The 12,335-nt window shown below is 36.7% G+C and overlaps 2 protein-coding genes across 5 annotated transcripts; both read left to right on the forward strand.

Moving 5' to 3' along the window:
* Nucleotides 1-971: 971 nt before the first annotated feature.
* Nucleotides 972-7,753, forward strand: LOC119993115 (VIN3-like protein 2). Of its 4 annotated transcripts, none has more exons than XM_038840052.1 (5): nt 972-1,246; nt 2,639-3,317; nt 5,356-5,675; nt 6,013-7,252; nt 7,444-7,753. In XM_038840052.1, the coding sequence occupies exons 1-4, from the start codon at nt 1,204-1,206 to the stop codon at nt 7,203-7,205; spliced, it is 2,235 nt and encodes a 744-aa protein (XP_038695980.1). In that variant the 5' UTR covers nt 972-1,203; the 3' UTR covers nt 7,206-7,252; nt 7,444-7,753. The 4 variants fall into 4 exon arrangements, with proteins under 4 accessions (XP_038695980.1, XP_038695982.1, XP_038695981.1 ...); XM_038840054.1 differs by lacking the exon at nt 7,444-7,753 and adding an exon at nt 1,338-1,441 and having other exon boundaries at nt 973-1,246; nt 6,013-7,436; XM_038840053.1 differs by lacking the exon at nt 7,444-7,753 and adding an exon at nt 1,352-1,441 and having other exon boundaries at nt 973-1,246; nt 6,013-7,436.
* Nucleotides 7,754-10,413: 2,660 nt separating this feature from the next.
* Nucleotides 10,414-11,960, forward strand: LOC119992640 (ribulose bisphosphate carboxylase small chain clone 512-like). Its single transcript, XM_038839438.1, has 3 exons — nt 10,414-10,769; nt 10,839-10,970; nt 11,631-11,960. The coding sequence occupies exons 1-3, from the start codon at nt 10,611-10,613 to the stop codon at nt 11,856-11,858; spliced, it is 519 nt and encodes a 172-aa protein (XP_038695366.1). The 5' UTR covers nt 10,414-10,610; the 3' UTR covers nt 11,859-11,960.
* Nucleotides 11,961-12,335: the final 375 nt, after the last annotated feature.

Genomic DNA, 12,335 nt, shown 5'->3' on the forward strand with positions numbered 1-12,335 from the left:
ATGGTGATCTTGGACTCCTGTTTCCCTGCAGCGATCTTGGCATGTGCAGACGTATGGGATCATGGGGAAGAGTCTTCTTACTCGTTGCTTGAGTTGTGAGTCAAAACTCTTCATAACCGCAACTCCTTCATAGTGAGAATTCCAATTCGTGCTCCTTCTTTAAAGTGAATGTGAGAGTGCTGGGAACCTGGATCTTGCTCTACTTTCCTGAATTATAGGCGTTGTGCTTGTAATTGAGGGAAAATGTCTAACAATTGCCATATTGGTAGTGCTCCTATCTTCACAAACGTGGGAGGATTTCTTCTTCACAGTGCAGGATGATTGTGGATATGGTCTTTGGTTGACGTGCAGTCGTTGGAGTAATGTATGAGACTTTTAAGAAACATATAGGCCTCAAACTCTTAGAACCTTGCGAGGGGCCTCATGACACCTGTACTTTCTTAAGCTTGATCTGGTGGTGTGTCGTATATTGTATCTGTATTTGTACTAAAAAAAAACTCTTAGAACCTCTTTTGCGCTTATCTAGTCGAAATCTCGGTTGCTGTTTAACGAATTGTTATAAATCAAGATTAAAACAATTATGATAACAAATCCTTATTTGTAGCCTTTCAGGCAAGGTTCTTCAGACATTCGTGATTTTTTTCAGCAGTTGTCTCCTAAATTTTAGATTAACTAACATCGGATGCAAAATGAACTTACATTAATCTAAAATCTCTTTGCCCTTGCCACGTGTTCATTAGAGATTGGTTGACCATTGCTAATTATAGGTTCCACACTGCCATGTCTCAATAGGGATTGGAAGTCATTTTTGGTACAAACACATTCGCGCATTTTAAAGGGAAAAAAAACTAATATGAAAACACAGAAAGCAACTATTTTTTGTATTATTATTTGTTTTCATGATATTATTGAAAAAGGGGCAGCAAATAAGAACCGTCGAGTGAGACATGCAGCCGCAACAACCCCCTAATAAAAATACAAACATTATTGATCTCTCTCTCAAGACTCACATTTGTCTCACTCACTCTTGAGAACGAGTCCTCCTCGAATCTCCTTTCACGGCTACTGTTTCGGGTCCTGAAAAGGGAGAGGACTCCATCCACAACAATACATGAAACTATCAATGAAACGTATCGCATATTGATATTGAATTTTTTACATATATACAATATACATCAGGAATTCAGCTTCCTTATTTCAGTTATGGATGCGCTTGTTGTGGTTGAGGTTAAAGCGTCCTTTATTGGTATTTGTTATTCTTTCCTTCTCTCTCATCATCTTTATTTTCTGGGTCCAGTTTTTTTATCAGTACTATTTTGGTTCTATACGGTGTATAGCTTATTATTTTCAGGTTTGCATAAGTTGAGGGTTTGGTGCTAATGTGGTGGCTGACTGGGTTCTGATTGTTCAACAGCTCTGATTATGGATTCTTCACTTGAGGGTAGTTTTTTGTTAATATCTAATTCTGCTGTTTAAATAATAATTATTATTTTTGTAAAATGGATTGTGGGTTCTGATTCTCACATTTGGATTCTGAGGGCATTTTGAGAAATCAAGTGTTGAATGTTTGGTTTATACATGGGTTTGTTGAGGGCCGAAGGTTGTTTCTTTTAATTGCTTTTTAATCTGCATGATTGTCAAAATCACCGGAGTATTTCATCGTTTGGATTCCAATGATTTGGGCGTTATTGATAGCTTCAGGAATTGTGTGTGCCATAGGTGAAGATAGAATATTCTTTGATTTCTCTCAATTTCTTTGCTTCTTGTTGTATCCGTTTGGTCTTTCCTTTTCCTTTTTCCCTGATTAGTTGTTGAACTCGAGAACACCAAGTCTTTGATGGTTTTCAATATTTAATCATAAACTATGAACAGTGTTGGCCTTTTGGGACGTTGGAGTTCCGAGATACCTGGCTGCATTCATATTTCATAATATATAATCAGTCTCATCTTTTCTCCAAATATTGTTATCTTCTATTTTGTGCACTAGTATTCATTCATTCATGGATCCCACTTGTGCAGCTTTTAAGGAATTGTTTGAGCAGAACCATTTTGAAGTCAAATGGCTTTTAGTATTCTTCATATTAATGAGTTATAACAGGATTCCTCCACCCAATAACATTTGACTGTTCTGTGAAATCTCCACCATCTAACGTGGTTGAAACGTCCTTATTAATTCAAGTCAACTCCCAGTTTGTGTGTTTGGCATGTCTTGTATTTTTAATTGTTTTTTCACTTTTAAATTTCTTTGAACTTTGAAAAGAAATTTACTGGGCTTCTAATTGATCTATAGAGGGAATTAGTATAGTTTTTTATTATATGTTTGTGCTCTTATTGTCCTTGTATTGTCTTACTTCTCTAACATGTTTTGCATCTGGGTCCGAGTTTAGGCACGGATGGGGATATTTGGAGCATGAGAATTTTTGGGGGAATTAGATGCAAGTCCTTGGTTTTCTCCATCTTTTTTCTGTTTAATATATTCTTAATTCTTAAAGATGTAGCTTAAAAGGGTGAATAACTGAGAGAAAAGAAGCGGAAGAAAAAGTGGTCATCATTAAAACATTTTTGTTTTGTTTGCTCCCCTTGTTTCTTTTCTATATATCTATATACTGTTGTGAATCTACATTTTCCATGGATTTAGGAGTTGTGCACGATCCATCAAAATGCAGTAAGTTGAGTATGGATGAAAAGAGAGAACTTGTGTATGAAATATCAAAATTGTCACATGGCGCTTCTGAAATGCTACAGTCATGGAGCCGTCAGGAGATTCTACAGATCCTTTGTGCAGAAATGGGGAAAGAGAGGAAATACACGGGCTTGACAAAGGTGAAAATTATAGAGCACCTTCTGACAATTGTATCAGAAAGGAAATCAAGGGAACAAGAGCCCATAACAGACCTAGAAGCTCCATCTTCTCCAGCTGCTGGCCAAAGAGCTTCAAAGAGGCAGAGAAAAACCGATCACCCGTCGCGATTTGTTGTTGCAGTGAACAGTCATCCTAGCAACAATAATGGAAATGATTTAGGTAGTACCACTTACTGCAAGAACTCAGCATGCAAAGCTACCTTAAAATTTGAAGATGCATTTTGTAAGAGATGTTCATGCTGCATCTGTTATCAGTATGATGACAACAAAGATCCTAGTGTGTGGTTGGTTTGCAGTTCAGAGGCTCCATTTGAAGGGAGTTCGTGTGGCATGTCTTGCCATCTTGAATGTGCCTTGAAGCATGACAAATCTGGAATTGGAAAAGTTGAAAAACATGCTGGACTTGATGGGAGCTATTACTGTGTTTCTTGTGGCAAAGTGAATGACTTGCTCGGGTAAATATTGTCCCCTGCTCTTTTTTTTATAATCTATTTTCACTATTAGTTTGTATAGCATAGTTGTGTTCCTTATTATTGGGTTTATGAACATCTTTTCGCTGGTCTAAAATCGTATAAGTGTATAACAAGCATCCAAAGAAAGGAAGAGGTACAATCTGTTTGCTGGATTACAAGCCAGGATTCCTTCCAGAACCCTTGTGCATTTGCAAGATGTTATGCTTGTGTTGGGTTTACTCTATATTCTTGGGTTGTTCTAAGGTCTAGTTTGTAATAGTGGATTTCCTGTTTGGGAACAAATTATCTTTTTTCTTGTTTGAATTTCAAGAACACAAGATACAGAGTACTGCTTTTAAAGTACACAAACTTTTTTTGTTAAATCTCATCACATAAGATTCTGTGAAGCTTATTTAATGAATTTAAGCTTTAAAAAATCTGTTCAAGGTTTCGAACTTGTAACAGTTTCTTAATGCCCTTAAAATAAGATGGGGGATCGATGTTGTGTTACAGCCAGAGCTGGGGGCATGAGCCAGGTGTTATGGTCTGGTGCTTGTGTATGTTTTTATTTAAAAAGCAATGATCACTTTTAGTTTGATGAGTATAAACTCAGCAAGGGGTCTTATTTGCTGGAGACAGCCGAGCTACACCTTTTTGGTTGCTATCTTTTGTGTAAGAACTAAGTGGTTATTTGTATTTGTCCTCATACTTGAAAGATGGAATGTAATCTAGGCTCATTTATTTTGCATGAGGACCAGAAGAATCAATAAACAAATTTTAGTATTAGATACTAGATGATAAAATGAAACAGAAATAAGTTAATGAAAATAGTCATTTTCTACTTATCATCGGCTCGGGATTAGTTGTTCAGCATTATATACTAAACTTTGATCTTTCTGAGCGATAGGTAGTAAAAGCTAGTAGGGTTCAACTTAATCATTTTGGGTGTAATATATGTTTCTTTAGAGCTTCTAGCACAATAAAATTAACTTTAGCTGCTTCTGAAAAAAAAAAAAAACTGTAAAATGTGGTAGGGTAACCTTTATGAGATCATTTGTTCAACAAATTGAAAACGCCTTTAGAGTTTAATATTGCAAAAATACAATTAAAGAAATCGTGTTTCATGTATAAGACAGTCTGTGTTCTATCCAGTTTTCAGTTTTTCTTCAAATATTTTGAACTTTTATAGTTACTGCCAACTGTTAAATTGTAATGGTGCCTTGTCAAATTTCCTTATCAACTTAACTCCTCCAGGAGGGAAAAAAATTGCTACTTATTGGCTAATGGTTTCCTGAACCTTTTTGAGATGACATTATGTGTGAAAGTGCAAGGAAGAACAGGCAATACCAGAAAGACTTTGGGACATTTTCTATGCAGTCCTTTGGTAGTTCCATTGATGACTCTAAAGTTCCTTGTTTATCTTTTATTTTTGTCAAATATTGGAAACCCATTATGCTTAATTACTGAAGGAGACCTAGAGTTTGCCATCAGTATGCTGAAAAGAAACTGATTGTGCAACTAATTCCTTTTGTTGGTCTCTTAACATGCTACCACATGGGATGTCTTCCAATCTTTCTTAGGCAAAGCATTTCTTGATCTTTTGACGCACTTTCTGTTTTGTCAGTTCTTGACTTCTTGTTTGATTCTGACAATCCGGTGCATGCATCCATGCCTGAGTGTGGTTGCAAACAAATCATTTAGATGATGAGATGCTTAGATATGGATTCTATATACGAGTTGATTGATCATTTAGTGCCTGACGTACCTTTGTTCTCTTTTCAAAATAAGAGAATGAGAATACGCCAGTGCAATATTGAAAGCAATGCTCTTGTTTCTCATCCTTTTGGACTATTTAGTATCTTGTTAACATGCAGCCAATGATGCTTAAATCCTTTTGTTAGTGTTCCTCTGAGGATCCGACTGGAGAGTAAGAAACATAGTTAATTCAACACCACTTCATGGTGTCGGTTCAATCATACTTTATACTATATTTAATCAATATCTAACACACTCTGATGGTATCTTTCCAATATGCATATAGATGCTGGAGAAAACAGTTGGTAATGGCAAAGGAAACCAGACGGGTGGACATACTGTGCTATCGTGTCTCCTTAAGCCAAAAGCTCCTCAACAGGTCTGTGAAGTACCAAAAAATTTATGGGATTGTCAGTGAAGCTATGAAGAAGCTTGAGGCTGAATTGGGTGCATTGGCTGGGTTGCCTGTAAAGATGGGAAGGGGTATCGTCAACAGGCTTTCTTCTGGACCAGAGGTTCAGAAACTTTGTGCTTTGGCTGTGGAGTCATTGGATGACATGCTATCCAATGCCAATTTGCATCCATTGCCCAATCCTACAATACGAGGTGAGTTTGTTTATGTGGCAACTGATGTTGTGCCAAATCACTTGCAGACGATTTTCTACTATAGATTTGTGTAGTAGATGGTAACAATCTGAGAGCAAACACGTACTTGCTCCAAATTGTAAATTCTTCAATCACCAAAATGTGCATCTGCAGGTAGGTTGATTTACCTGTTATTCAGATCCCCCTAAAACCTTGGCATTATGGAAAGTCCATAAGATTGCCAATGCTCAAAATAGTCTCTAACCTTGTTATCGGTTTCTCAGAAAAAGGTAAGAAAATCATCAAATTGAACATCTATGGAAGTATAAACTTCTTTCATTCTGTTTGACATCCACAGATCCAAATTTTATTGCACCAACAATGGTGAGATTTGAAGATGTTTGTCCTACTTCCATTACTGTGGCTTTGGGTTCAGAGAATTTCTCACTGGGGAATGATATTTATTCTTTATGGCATCGCAAGGCTCAGGATCTGGAATATCCAGCGGAACCAACTTGTAAGCTACTTGAACCCAATAGAAGGTTTGTTGTCGAAGGTTTGACTCCAGCTACAGAGTATCATTTTCGAGTTGTTTCCTTCAATGGTACAAAAGAGTTGGATATTTCTGATGTTAAGATTGCAACTAGCCGTTGTGAGAATGAACTTCCAAGCTGCTCAGTGTTGGAAAGAAGTCAAAGTCCAGTTACCAATTGTAGCAGCCTTTCTAATCCATCTTCGGTGGAAGATGAAACGAATAACAATATTTCATTCAGTGACCAAAACGATAACAGGGCGGACAATTATCATGCTTACTGCACAGACACTGATAAAATTATTTCTGCAAATTTGTCCAATGATGCTATCAACAGCATTCTCCCTGGTGGAGGAGGAACTCCTGTAGATGCAGCTTCTTTGTTGGACGAAGAAGGAGCCAATGGAGTAAGTGGCTCTGGACCCAATTCAGATACACTAAAACTTGACAACAGGCAAAATCCAGGAGAGCGGATTGTTGAGGAGATGAACGCTGATACTGGGTCTGACACGCTGGTAGCTGGCACTAGCACAGAACGTGTGCCATTCGTGGGTAGGTCAGAAGATGATTTGCCCATTACTCCATTCAAGTTGGAGAAGCTCAAAGATGTGCAAGTAAGGAATGGAAGAGCCACATCCAGCAAGAAGGGTCTGGAAAATGGTACTGGGAAAGGGGAGGAGCCCCACAATGGCAGCACATCTAAGAAAAGTGGGGAAAGGAAGGGTGAGGAGTGCAGAGAAAATGGTCTTCCAGACTCGGACTTTGAGTATTATGTGAAGGTAATCAGATGGTTAGAATGTGAGGGTCATATAGAGAAGAATTTCAGGCAGAAATTTCTAACTTGGTACAGCTTGAGAGCTACCCCACAAGAGTTACGGGTTGTGAAGGTTTTTGTCGACACTTTTATTGAAGATCCAGCATCTCTTGCAGGGCAGCTTATGGATACTTTTGCAGAAATTGTTTCAAACAAGAGATCAACTGCCGTGCCATCTGGGCTCTGCATGCAACTTTGGCACTGATTGGTCCTGCTTTTGATCAACTATTTTTCTCTGCAAACCTGCTGAAGGTAGTAATTTTTTTAGATCACATTAGTATTCTTCATTTAGACTGCTATCATTCATTCCTATGATTAGCATTTCTGATTCTTATGATGTAAGAATATCGAGGTTCGTTTCTTTTTTACAATACGATCTACTTCTCATTCATTGATATTTATGAAATGGTGATTAATTTGGTGAATGGTTGTTGCATATCCAGAGTTCCTTCATACATGTTTATGTCTTGGACAAGGATCAACACTGGAAAGCTAAACATTGTCCTTATCAGTAGGGATGTGGAATACAGCTTCTAGTGGTTGTCTTTGGCTTTGAAGTCCATGATGGTGGGAGTAGCCATTGATGATGAGAATGAGATGGTACTGGAGTTAACATATATTAAGACAACATAGCGCTGTAGCCTGTAGGTCTATGTAGAGACCATTGTAAGCATGTTTTGTGTTCAATCTTCATGGTACTAAAAAATCTACTGATCAAGTGCAAGTGCAAGTCCAGCTCATCTTTTGACTCAAAACTCAAAACTCAAAACTATTGAGCTATATTCAACTTGACATTTAAAAAATGAATGTGATCCCAAGGCTCGGAGCACTCTTATTAGAATCTTTAACATAAATCACAACTGCATCTGCATCTATATTAAATCACATTTGAAGGATGAGACAAGAGATGAGAGAGATTTTGAAGTGAGTTTCCAGAATTAGAGAACCCCTCTTGCGGGGGTCATTCCGAATCCTACCGTACAAAAAGGTTAGATGGCTCCCATCCTAGTTATGACCATAGATTTTAAGTTTGATGACATTACAAACATGTCATCTAACTTAAAATCAACGGTATTCATTGGGGTAGAATCTGTCCCATCCTTTTATGGGGTGGGATTCGGAAATTTTTCCACTCTTATAAGTATCTATTTTAACCAGTTTTTTATAGATACTGATGCGGTAACATTTGAAGAACAATATGTTATTTTCGTTATCTATTTTTACTTGCATTAAGCTATTGAAAGATAAAACACTTAACACTGTATTCAACTAGTTGCACACATGGTTTCTTCAAAGGGAAAATTATGGATAAGTCTTTTATTGAAAATTTTTGTTCCAATAAAGATACTATTAGAAGTCTTATTCCATAACATCTATATAGTTTGAACTAATATTCCAAAAATGACAAAAAATCAAAACATATGATTTTATTGTCTAAAATACCCCCATCTTCATCTTCAAACATGACACATGCATCATGCACATGATTCATCTCTGACCTCCGTCAGAAGTTTTGTCTCCTCCCCTTATGGCTTAGTGGAGAGTTCTATGACATTTTTAGTGATTTTTCATCCCGATTTTTGTTGTATTCTAACTAAATCTACTCATACTCACCACGAGAATTGTAGATCTTGTTGTTTTCCTTCGATATGTCATCACATCATTATTTTTGACAGTTTGTGGTGGGTTTTTTTGTTCTGATTTGGGATCTACAGATTGCAGGTGAGTTGTTATTTGTTTCAGTTAATTTGATATGTGTTATAATGTTAGCTGGCTTGCTAAATATTATTTGTCTTGTTAAAATATTATCTGTCTTTATTGAAATGTTATCTGTTTGAAGTTCTGAAACAAATAATATATCAGAATAAATATGAAACAGATATAATATCTGCAGATTCATATCCGATTTCAAATAAAAAAAAGAGTTCGTAAAACATTGGTCGGATCTAGCATTTTTCAAACAATGACCATGATTTCATGAAGTTTTTCTACGACTCAAGCGATTTTTAATCGTCAGTGATGACTGAGTTTTTGATCGGGCTGACCTAGAGCTTCATTTCGATAGTTCGTTTGTCGAAAACGATGGTCGGACAATAAACTTCCGATAAGGTTGCACAAAGAAGAAGAAGGAGGGATGATATTTTAATAAATTGGTGGGCTTTATCATTTTTTCTAGAGTTTTGTTTAGATTATTCTTATTGGAATACAACTTTTAATTTTTGTCCTTACGGATAAAAACCTTTCTTCAAATAGGGTTTTACCTATAAAGACAAAAACTAAAAGTTGTAATCAAATAATGACAACCTAAAAAAACTTTGGAAAAAATGACAAAATATGCAAACTTACAAAAATACCCTCCCTCTTCCTTCTCCTTCCTTCTCCTTCCTTGCTTCACCATATCGGGATTTGCTCGTTCGTCCATCGTTTTTGACGAGCCAACTACCGAAATGAAGCTCTAGGTTAGCCCGATCAAAGCCCAACCATCACCTACAGTTGATTATCACTTGAGTAGTCAAAAAAGCTTTATGAAATCACAATCACCGTTTGAAAAATAGCTAGATCCGGCCAATATGGTCAATGTCGACCACTATCAACGCCCCCAATCAACTCCATGGACTAATGCGCATCACCTATGAGGTTTTATTGCCTTTTCAAACTTTTTTTCTTCTAAAATCATATCTGAATCTACAGATATAATATCTGTTTCGGATCTATTATGATATGTTATCTGTTTTGAAACTTTAAACATATAACATTTCATTAAAGACAGATAACATTTTAACAAGACAGATAACATTTGGGAAGACAAATTACATTATGACAGATGTCAAATTAATCGAAACAGATAACATATTACCTGCAGTCTGTAGATCCCAAAAAACCATGAAAATCACCACAAAAAATGTTGAAAATAATGATTTTAATGATAAATCAAAGGAAAACAACAAGATTTATAGGTCTCATGATGAATATGAGTAGATCTAGTTAGAATACAATAAAAATCGAGATGAAAAATAACTAAAAAAATGGCATACAACTCTCTAATAAAGCATGAGGGGTGGAGATGAAGCTTCCGACAGAGCTCAGAGATGAATCATGTGTAAGAGGCATGTGTAAGAGGCATGTGTCATGCACCATGTTTGAGTATGAATATGAGGGTATTTTAGACAATAAAGCCATATATTTTAACTCTTTGTCTTTTTTGGAATATTAATTCAAACTACATGAACTTTATGAAATAAAACTCTTAAGAATGTTATTCTTGAAACAAAACTCTTCTATAAAAGATTAATTTTTAATTTTCTCTTCTTCAAATGGGTTTTAGTGGCTGAGTAAAGAAAGACTAAACTGCATAGTGGGTCCCAACACCCAAGCTTGCTAAAGGTTGGGGAACTAGGAAGGGCGATGAAACCAAAGCCAAATGGCCTAAAAAATCCCTCCACTCCCTCTAGGCTCTAGTTCTTTTAAGAAACCCATACATCACCTCTCACGATCCCCCAAGCCAAGCCTAACTCCTTTTGTCCTTTTACCCAACTGTTGCCATCTCTCTCATTTCTTATATCAATCTCCCTCTTCTCCTCTCTTTGATAATTCACTACTCTTCAGCAACATGTCTGCAGGAATCTTCACATCTCTGGTTGCCACCTCCGGCGGCGGCGGCTATGTTGGTCTCAAAGTTAACCCCAATTACAAGCTGTTCCCTGCTAAGGACTCTGTTGCATGGACCAGAAAGACTGCCTCAAAGGGTTCCAAAGTTTACTGCATGAAGGTAGTGAGACTTTCCATGTGTTTGTGATGATTATATGTATGTTACTTAACTGATTGATTGAATCAACAGACATGGAATCCAATCGACAACAAGAAGTTTGAGACACTCTCCTATGTTCCTCCACTCTCTGATGAGTCAATTGCAAAGGAGATTGAGTACATGATCAAGAAGGGATGGATCCCCTGCCTTGAATTTGATAAGGTTTTTCTTCAAATAATTTGTTTTTTTTTTTAATCAAATTGATTTATTGTTAATATTGTGACGATGATGATGGCTGGGGCGGATCTAGAAAATGAATTTACGGAAAAATGATTGGAGATAAGCAAATATCTACTTAATTATTATATTAAGTTAAATTGCACATCAAAATCTATATATTGAACAATGATCGGGAATAAAGAATCATTTAAATTATGCTAGACAATTTTTCATTGAGTGAAAAACTTCTATCATGTACGAGTGTGTAGCAATCAATATTTATTCTCTTGTATGAGGGTGCATGTATCAATCAATAATTATTAAATTAACCATACATATATATAGTTATTAAATAAATCTAAATAAGTGAATTTAATTTGAGATTTGGGAATTTAGAAGTATACATGGTAATTTTTTCCCAAAATTTGAGGGCGAGCTTAAGCCCACTCTAGGCCTTAACTAGATCCGCCACTGGATGATGGTATACAAGTGAATATGTAGCCTAGTAGTAGAGTTGTAATCTAGAGGTGACAAGTTCAATTCTTGGAAACAATCTCATACTTTCTTGTCCCTCAATTCCGCCCATTGCTGGAGCGAGTGTTTGTTTACCCTTTTTATTGTGATGATGATGAATTAATGATGGTGGTGGTGATGCTGCTGCAGGTGGGGTATGTGGAGAGGAACAACAGCAGGATGCCTGGTTACTATGATGGGAGGTATTGGACAATGTGGAAGCTACCAATGTTTGGTTGCAGTGACTCATCTCAAGTGTTGAATGAGATCCATGAATGCAAGAACACATACCCAAATGCTTATATAAGGTGTTTGGCATTTGATAACGTTCACCAGGGTCAGTGTATGGCTTTTATCATCCAAAAACCACCCACTTAAACCTCCCCCTTAAAACAGGGTATCAGAATAATCAATGTTGTAATGTAATGTTTGTTTTTGTTCCTTCAATTCCTGGTCTTTTATGTGGTTTGGTTCAAAATATTGTTAATAATGAGTGGCATGCTTTGGGCAAATTCTTCATAAGCTCCTATTGCAACCATCTACACCACTATTTTTCCTATTTAGTTATGAATGTGTATTGAATTGGTATTTCTTGCTCCACTAATTTATAAAAACAAAAAGACAACAATGAAGAATAAAAAATAATAATTATTGTTGATTACAATATTTGTGACATTGTTATTTGTGAGTAGGTAGCACATAGTTCCAAGGAGGGTTTTGAAATCCGGACCGGCTGAACCGCCAGCGAGGGTGAAGTCTGGTTCGGGTTTACTCAAAACCTGGTATTTCCGGTTTTGTCTGAGACTCGGACGACCAGGGACGGTTTAACCGGATTGACCCTTTCGGGTGAACTAA

This window comes from Tripterygium wilfordii, chromosome 23 (assembly GCF_013401445.1).
Source record: "Tripterygium wilfordii isolate XIE 37 chromosome 23, ASM1340144v1, whole genome shotgun sequence".
NCBI classification, from domain to species: Eukaryota; Viridiplantae; Streptophyta; class Magnoliopsida; order Celastrales; family Celastraceae; genus Tripterygium; species Tripterygium wilfordii.

Excerpts from the sequence above, each read along its gene's own strand:
- LOC119992640 (XM_038839438.1), top strand. The coding sequence starts at position 10,611 with ATGTCTGCAGGAATCTTCACATCTCTGGTTGCCACCTCCGGCGGCGGC. Across the intron at positions 10,770-10,838 it reads CCAAAGTTTACTGCATGAAG|ACATGGAATCCAATCGACAA; the intron begins GTAGTGAGACTT and ends TTGAATCAACAG. Across the intron at positions 10,971-11,630 it reads CCTGCCTTGAATTTGATAAG|GTGGGGTATGTGGAGAGGAA; the intron begins GTTTTTCTTCAA and ends ATGCTGCTGCAG.
- LOC119993115 (XM_038840052.1), top strand. The coding sequence starts at position 1,204 with ATGGATGCGCTTGTTGTGGTTGAGGTTAAAGCGTCCTTTATTG. Across the intron at positions 1,247-2,638 it reads GGTTAAAGCGTCCTTTATTG|GAGTTGTGCACGATCCATCA; the intron begins GTATTTGTTATT and ends CCATGGATTTAG. Across the intron at positions 5,676-6,012 it reads GCCCAATCCTACAATACGAG|ATCCAAATTTTATTGCACCA; the intron begins GTGAGTTTGTTT and ends TGACATCCACAG.